At 58.5% G+C, this 8,451-nt stretch overlaps 1 protein-coding gene across 4 annotated transcripts in view; it reads left to right on the forward strand.

Moving 5' to 3' along the window:
• Positions 1 to 722: 722 nt before the first annotated feature.
• The window catches only part of LOC105520408 (chromosome unknown open reading frame, human C21orf33), a 12,893-nt gene continuing 5,164 nt past the window's right edge, over positions 723 to 8,451 (forward strand). For 2 of the 4 annotated variants that reach the window (XM_011954133.1, XM_011954132.1), the window contains exons 1-4: positions 731 to 956; positions 1,182 to 1,234; positions 3,130 to 3,243; positions 4,195 to 4,314. In XM_011954133.1, the coding sequence (XP_011809523.1) occupies positions 816 to 956; positions 1,182 to 1,234; positions 3,130 to 3,243; positions 4,195 to 4,314 (428 nt within the window). In that variant the 5' untranslated portion in view covers positions 731 to 815. Of the gene's footprint in view, positions 957 to 1,181; positions 1,235 to 3,129; positions 3,244 to 4,194; positions 4,315 to 7,277; positions 7,371 to 8,451 lie in introns of all 4 variants that reach the window. The other 2 variants (XM_011954131.1, XM_011954130.1) reach the window with 2 other exon arrangements.

Below are 8,451 nucleotides of genomic sequence, written 5' to 3' on the forward strand. Positions count from 1 at the left end.
ATCAAGCCCCTGGGTGGAACGGCAGTTTCCAGGGTACAACATCCCGGGGTCAGTAAAACCCGAAAGGGTCGCTCCGCGGGAGGGGGAGCCGCGAGCCGAGAGTCAGCCTGGGCAACAAAGAGGGAAACTCTGCCTCAAAAAAAAAAAAAAAAGAATCAGCGGCCACTTACCCCCAGACTAACCCAGATCAAGCCCCTGGGTGGAACGGCAGTTTCCAGGGTACAACATCCCGGGGTCAGTAAAACCCGAAAGGGTCGCTCCGCGGGAGGGGGAGCCGCGAGGAGACAGTCATGGAAGCGGAGGGGTGGTCCTGACCCCGCGTGGGTCCTGACGCCTTGATTAAAATGAGTGGCCATTTAGGAGGATGTGGACCCTGGGTGCTCTGAGACGGAGGTAAGGTAAGAAGCGCCGGGCTGAGCTCCCCCGAGGCAAGGCTGCTTCACGGATGGCAGGAAGGGTGCGCCGCCCCGAGGCCAGGCTGCTCCGCGGATGACGGGAAGGGCGCGCCGCCTGTGGAGGCGTCCGATGGGGGCGGCGCTGGAGACCCCGGGAGTCACCAGCATCCCTCAGCCTGGAGCCCGAGCCCTCAGCCACCACCGGAAGGAGGACAGGGTACCCGGAACTCTACCCGGAGGCTCTGCGCAGGCGCGGCCCCGCCCACCGGCGCATCTCGGGATTGGGCTGAGACTGGGGCGGGTCTTGTCTCCGCCCCGAAGGCTGCGCAGGCGCGGTCCCCACAAACAACGCGTTTGTAGGCGGTTAGGTGCGCACGCTCTGTTCCGGCGTGACCTTGCGACCCCGCTGTCCTCACCGCAATGGCGGCTGTGAGGGCCCTGGTGGGCTCGAGGCTCGCTGCGGCGTCTGCGTTCGCGTCCCTGTCCCCCGGCGGTCGGACGCCTTCCCAGCGCGCAGCCATTCACCTCTCCGCGCCGCACCCCGCGGCCAAGGTCGCGCTGGTGAGTGGACGGAGTGGGTGAGGTCAGCTCCCGCCTCCAGAGATCAGCCTTCGCTGTTCCCCGCCCAAGCTCGGCCCCTCTTCCTAGGTCTGCTCCGGCCGCCCCAGGTCGGACCCTTCACCCGGAGTCAACTCCTGCGGCCCAAGTCGGCCCCTTTTTCCCGAATCAGCTCCCGCCGCCCAGGTCGGCCCCTTTCCCCCGGGTCAGCTCCCGCTCCTCTCGCAGGTGCTGTCTGGATGCGGAGTCTACGATGGGACCGAGATCCACGAGGCCTCGGCGTAAGTCCTCAGGGGCAGCTGGTCCTCCACCCCAGGGGCCTCCAGAAGGCTTGTCTACCAGTGCAACTTACTCTTTTTTGAACAGTTTAGAGAAAGCATGTATCTTATTTTATTTTTGTTTTTTATCTTTTGAAACAGCGCCCAGTCTGGAGTGCAGTGGCGCGATCTTGGCTCACTGCAGCCTCCACCTCCTGGGTTCAAGCGATTCTCCTGCCTCAGCCTTCCCAGTAGCTGGGACTACAGGCGTGCACCACCACACCCAACTAATTTGTGTATTTTTGGTAGATACGGAGTTTCACCATGTTGGTCAGGCTGGTCTCAAACTCCTGACCTCGAGTGATCCTCCCACTTCGGCTTCCCAAAGTGCTGGCATGACAGGCATGAGCCACCGCACCCAGCCTAGAGAGCTTGTATTTTAAATACCCTACTCCTGGCTAAAAAAAGCAAACACAACTTGGAAAACCCAGGGAGACACTAAGGAAGCACAGTTTTTAAGTGTTATTTATACTGTCACCTAGAGGAGATCACTCAGCTTTTCACTTGCATGTTTTCAGGACACACACATTTTGAAAACACTGAGATCATGCTCACCCGTGTTTTGCCAATGTTTCTGACACATGGGAACTAATTCCCATTCGTCCAGTTCTCAACGTCATTTTAGCAGTTGCTTGGTGTTTCTGGGTCCTAGACAGGTTACCGTTTATGTAACTGGTCAGCTATTGCTGAGTGGTTGGTGGTCTGATTGCCTGTGCTACTGGAAATGACTGCAGGCCGAACTGGTAGGGCAGGAGGCCTCCGCGAGTGCCAGGTGCCTGCAGTTCCCATGTGGTTCAGGGTGAACTGGAGAGGGGAGAGCTGGGTGGTGGCGAAGGGGTGTCAGGCCATGAAGAGCCCATGTCGGCCTGAGGCTGGTGGCTTTGTAGGAGGCCCGACCCGGCTGGTTAGAGTTGGTACTAGGCAGAGTGAGCTGGGGGAAAGGGCCAGGATGTGTTTCATTTTGGCCTTGGTGGGTTAGCAGGTAGCCTTAGAATAGCTTGAGCCCTCCCAGGCAGAACGGCAGGGTCTTGTGTCTGGGGGGTCTGGGTGGATTTCTTATGGGTAGCGGAACCCAAGTGCCAGGGCCAGGTCCTGACCTCTCCCTCTGGCAAGTCACTGATACGGTTTCCTCTTCCACATAAGGGGCAGTGAGGACTTAGTGTGTGGATGGGCTTAGCGAGCTATCTCCTGTTGGCACCGGGAATTGCGGATGCCAGCGTGAGCCCACGTAGTGTCGGCTGTTATCTCCAGGAGGAGCTTCTGTTGCCCTTGCCCTTGCCCTTGGGGAGATGGAGCTGCCTGGCCTGTAGTGTTGTCCTGGGGTCTCTGTGTCTCTCGCACCATCTGTGATGGGAAAGTTGAGGGAGACTAGTAATTGAACTAAGTAGTGACTGAAAGCTCCCTCATACCCTCTGTGCATGTGGTCCTCTGAGCACACTGCTGCTTCTCACTCTTGGTGCTCGCAGCAGTCAACTGGAGGATGGCAGCCAGGCCCTGGCGTCGGCAGAGCACTCAGCAGCCGGGGATCCGCATGCCTCTAGGCTGTGCCCTCAGTGGAGTCACCCGGCCCCCATACCCCAGCTTGCAAAGGGAGCTGTTGGGACCAGCTAATCTCCGTAGCCTACTTTTGAGGGTCTGTCATAGTCGTAACCCACCAACTGACAGTGAATTGGAATGGGGGTGTAGGGGACATTTGGCTTGGTATGGAACCAACCGTAACTTTTTGCAGAGCAAGTAAGATATTAATGTACATTAGGAATTTACTCCTGGCACTTAGCTAAAATCCTGTTTTTAAAAATGTGTTACCACAAATCTGGATGGAGCAGATTTTGAAGACTTGTCTCTGGTTTTCTGTGCAGGATCCTGGTGCACCTGAGCCGTGGAGGGGCCGAAGTCCAGATCTTTGCTCCTGACGTCCCTCAGATGCACGTGATTGACCACACCAAGGGGCAGCCTTCCGAGAGCGAGAGCAGGTGGGGGTGGGATTGGCACTTGCTTCTTGTCCAGCTCCCATGGTGCAGCTTTTTTTGCTGGCTTAGCTTAAACCAAGTCGTGTGTGCAAGTGAATGTCCTTCTGAGCAGTTGTGCTCAGGCTCTTCTGGAAGTAATGCTGCCAGGGCTCAGTAGTGCCTTCCTTCCAGTACTCACAGGAGTGAAAATATCGACCGTATCGCTTCCCACTGAGTAAAGCTGCTCATACCTTTGTCTTGAGCAAAGGTGGTGGTTCTCAGTTTGGTTGCCCACCTTATTCCCCTGCCTGGGCTCCAGATCTGTGTTGTTGGTTCCCAGCAACATGTCTATTACTGCGGTGTGTGTGGTTGTGGCCTGTGTGGCCCGAGATCCGCTTCCCTTGCCCGTCCTGCCCGACAGCCCTGTGCAGGCCATTCCCAGGTGCCTTCCAGCTGGCTTCGGACCGTGAGAGGTCTGGGGCTGTGCTTCTCACCAGCGGGGGGTTTCTTTGCCTGCCTTGGACCCTGCCTTCTGCACCTGGACTTGCACCTTCGGCCCCCACAGCTGGAGGCTGGCAGCTCTCTGTGGTGGCTGGCCTTCGTGTTGCTTCACTGGTCCTGAGTCCTGGCTTCTTACCTTCCCCCCAAATCCCACCGTCCTGATGCGTGCACAGAATTCTGTCTGCGTTAGACATTGAGAGAGACTTCATTTCCCGTGGGCCTTGACTGACGGTGCAGGAGATTCAGAGTGATTTGGTGCAGGTTCAGAGGTGCTGATCTGAAGAGCCCAGCATAGATTTAGTGTTGCTAGAACCATGTTGCCTTTCCAGGTAGTGACCAAACATGCTGACCTGGAAGTAAGTTCCTGTGTGTCTGAGCCGTGTGTGGAGCGTGTCGCCTGTGGGCTGTGCCCCTGCCCCGCTCCACAGCCCTCCACCAGGATGCTGAGGCTTTTTGCCCTGTGCTCTTTCCCAGGAATGTTTTGACCGAGTCTGCAAGGATCGCCCGTGGCAAGATCACAGACCTGGCCAAGCTCAGTGCAGCCAACCATGATGCCGCCATCTTTCCAGGAGGCTTTGGAGCGGCTAAAAACCTGTGCGTATTTGAGCTTTGAGGTCTTCCACGTTCCATGTTGAGATGGGAAGGGGGTGCTCCTGCCTGCTGTCCGACGTGGGCAATGGAGCGGTGATGGGAGGGGTGGTGATAGGAGCAGCCTCTGGGTTTAGGGTCTGGGCAGGGCATGTGACTGCTCTCTGATTTGGGAGCCGTTCTTATGGTTGGGTCTTAGGTAGGATTTTCGCAAGACGTGCTTTTTTTCCTGCTTCTCTGCTGTCTTGTCTCTGAGCATTCCTGGGACCCAGCAGCGGTCAGAGTGGGTTTGGGGCTCCCTCTTACCTAGTCATTGTGCTGGTAGGTCTCGTCACATTGAAATCAGTCTCTGAGTATTTACTCGTTGGAGATACCACTTTTTCCTCCTTTTATTTCTTTTTTCTTTTTTTTTCTCTTTGTCTGTAGAGATGAGGTTTTCGTCTGTTGCCCAGGCAGGGATGCAGTGGCACGATCGTAGCTCACTACAGCCATGATCTGGGCTCAAGCCATCCTCCAGCCTCATCCTCCTGAATAGCTGGGACTATAGGTGCATGCCACCATGCCCATGTGTCTTGTTTTCGTGTTTGTTTTTTGTAGCGTTACATGTAGCCCAAATTGGTCTGGAACTTCTGGGCTCAAGTGGTCCTCCGGCCTCGGCCTCCCAAAGTGCTGGGATTCCAGGCCTGAGCCACTGTGCCTGGCCCCAGTTCTCTTATGGAACCTTGCAGCATCAGGAATTGGTTTCCTTCGTGGTAGTTTAGGTGGAGGTCCTGACCAGGAAGAAGGCGGCCGCCTTGGCGTGGCTGCTTGGGTTAGTTCCATGGTAGCTGGACCGTGAACTGTGGAGGACTGGCCGCCTCCCACATGGTGGCATCCTTGAGTTCCAGATCCTCTTTCCGTGCTCTGTGTCTCCCCTCTCTCTTCGCACATTCGTGGAGATTCTCTTGGCACCACCCCCATGGCCCTGCCTGTGAGGTGGAGGTGGTGCCAGGCTGACTCTCCAGGGACAGCTCTGTCACCTGCAGGAGCACTGGCCACAGTGCGTCTGAGCGTGCAGGTGGCTTCTGTGCCATGGTGTGGGTGGCAGCCCCAGCAGGGCCGGCCCTGGTCGGCAGCTCCTGTTTCGAGGGCAGGCTGGAGCCTGGCTGGCCGCTCGCCCTGCCCTGGGCAGCCTGCACCCAGAGTCGAGGGGCAGACAGTCTCCATCTGAAGAATGCGCCCTTCCTATCCTGAAACCTCAGAGGTCTTCTTCCTCAGATGCCAGCCGTTTTCTCTGTGCCCTTGGCCGTGCCCTCACCGCCTCCCACCGGAAGCGCCACCCCAGCCTGTCATCCCCCTTCTCCTGAAAGCCAGCAAGCCTCGTTGGTGCTGCCTCACGCAGTCCCACGTCAGGCTCCATGTTTTGTCCAGTTGTCCCCGCGTTGCCGCCATCTCCACGAGGCTCTGACTGCTGACACCGTGTGTGGTGGGGCCCGGGGGCAGCTGGAGGGTGTGCTGGGGGCTCTGTGCCCTGGCATGGCTCCTCCACGTTTTGCCAACCCGGAGGCACAGGCGTGAGGTGTGTGGAGGTTCTCGGGGTCAGCGGGTCTTGCCTTTGGCTTTCAAGGTGTTGATGGGCCCTGGGACCGATGTGCCCGTGGATCTGAGCCCACGTCTCCTGGGCGAAGCTCCCATTTTCACTGACCTGTCCAGAGCATTCTGGGTGAGCCTGCCCTGCGTGTTCACAGTGCGGTGCGCTCTGATGAGCTGCAGCCGTGGCCGCTGTGCACCCTCTGAGACAGTCACCCGTGGGGACGGTGAACACCCACTGCCTCCAGAAGATTCCCAGTACTCTGTCGGCAAAGCCGTGTGGAAAATGCTGGGGCGGAGGACTGGGGTGTGTGAGTGGTGGCGTAGAGCCCGGGGGTGGTGTTTGTGGGAAGGTGTGCCCACTTGTAGATTTGGTGGCATTGCCAAACACACGCCCTGTGGGCAGTGTGGAGAGACCTTCCCTGCCCCGCGTGCCCTCCACAGCTCCTGCTCCTCGGCCTGAGGTGTGGATGCTGGTGTGTTGGGTAAACTGGCGTTTCTTTCATGGTCACTGGAGCGAGAGTGCTTGTTACGCCCGGAGGCCGATTGCGTTGCTTGTTACGCCCGGAGGCCGATTGCGTTTCTTTTTTGGAAGCTCTGGAGTTTCTTGCTGCCGCTTTGTTTTAAGGAAAAACTCACACACCGTGTTTCTCCTCCTCCCACCACAACAGTCGTCCACACAGAAGGCTGCTGTGAGCGGGTTTGAAGGGTCTTCCCCACGCACCACGCAGGGGTCGCTGCTGCCTTCTCATTCAGTTCCGACAGTGTGGACCCAGGGCAGCGTCCGACCCCACGGGTTGAGGGCTCCGTCCCCAAGACTGTCCCCGACACACACCGGTGGCCAGCCTGAGCCTCTGGAACTGACCGATTCACTTCACTGAAGTTGGGGTTCCCACAACCCCGTTTGCTGGAGTGGCTTACGGTGCTCAGGGAAACATGACGTCAGCATTCTCCCCCAGGGAGTGGGGGACCCTCTCAGGAGAAAGGCGGGGAACATCACAGTCCTGCTTTGGGGCAGGTGAAAGGCGGGCAGGAGGTCAGAGGCTGCCCGAGGCCCAACACAGCCACCATCGTAGCAGAAAGCTAACAAGCGCCATGGGAGTCAGGAGCCGGAAACCGGTGTCTGAGTCTCAGCACCACAGCCCGAGTTCTGCCAGCTGCTCCAGAAGGTTCCAGGGCGTGAGCCCTCTTGGCCTGGTGGCCTCCTGTTCCACCCTTCCCGATCCTCCTGCTTTCTGTTTAAAACACAGGAAAAGATGTTCACATCAAACGCGCGTATGTGCAGCCATGCCCATGTCTCTTGCCGCAGCTGACTGAGGGTCTGGAGCTGTGCCTAGGAAGCCCCCAGGAGCAGACCCTGGTTGTGAGGCTGTCTGAGGAGGCCTTTTCTCTCCCGGCAGGAGCACCTTTGCCGTGGACGGGAAAGATTGCAAAGTTAATAAAGAAGTGGAGCGTGTCCTGAAGGAGTTCCACCAGGCCGGGAAGCCCATCGGGTACGTACTGCCGCTCAGGCCTCGGGCAGAGAGGGAGGAGGGTGCATGGGCCTGCGGCCTCCATACTCAGCCAGGAGCTGCCACTGATCCTGAAAACTCACAGCTGGTTTTCTTGTTTGAGCTAAGGGGATTTCATGCGACGTCACTGGTGACTGAACAGGAAGGAAAGGGCACACTCCGCTTCCCTAGCAGAGACCTGCGATTCTCTTGGCCCCAGAGCATCCGTAGGCAGTCCCTCAGGACCCCAGCCTCTACCAGACCCTTCTCCCGAGCAAGCTCCTTAGCCACAGATCCCCAACCCCGCTGACTTCCGGCCAGTCACTACAGCACGTGCACCGTCCCTGACGCCGTCCACTCCCAGCAGCCTCCCTCCTGGAGAACCACAGCCGACCATGCCCCTTTGCCCCTGCTCAGACAAAGCCTGGGTCCTGAGGCTGGCGGCACGAGTTGGGTGCCCACTCCATCATCAGCGCCGTGGCTTCCGCGGCAGGTCACGGCCCTGCAGGGAGTGTGCGCTCTTCACCGTGTGCAGCCGGGAAGTCACCCTCAGATGAGTGACGGTGACCCAGCAAGGCCGGGTTCCACCTTGGCAGGTGTGATGCTTCCACGAGCCTCCCCGCGCCTGCTCCTTGGTGGTCCCGGAACCCGGTGCTGCGCTGTCCGGGTCTCAGCTGCGTCTGGTGCTGGCATCTGTCCCAGGTTGGAGAAGTCCCTGGAGCAGGGCGAGAGCCGCACTTGCATTGATGAACATCTGTGAGGCGTGTGCAGTGGCCGCTCACTACTGGGTTCTGTCAACCAAACAAGGATAAGGCTCTACCAGAATCCTCTGTCTGAGCGGGGCTGGAAAAAAAAAACCCTCCCCACCCACAGTCACTCACTTAAGGACCCGCCTGGTCACCGTCCCAGGTGACATGGCAGAGCCACAGGAAGAGGTGCAGGCTCAGAGCTCCTGAAGGAGGTCCCTGCTACAGGCGCATCACAGCCCAGGTGAAGATGCCGCCCACGGTCCCCACCTTGGGATCCCATCCTTGTCAGAGAAAACGTTCCTGGGATGAGCGCCCGGAGGGAGGAGCCCAGGGCC

This window comes from Colobus angolensis, unplaced genomic scaffold (assembly GCF_000951035.1).
Source record: "Colobus angolensis palliatus isolate OR3802 unplaced genomic scaffold, Cang.pa_1.0 Scaffold38, whole genome shotgun sequence".
Lineage (NCBI taxonomy): Eukaryota > Metazoa > Chordata > Mammalia > Primates > Cercopithecidae > Colobus > Colobus angolensis.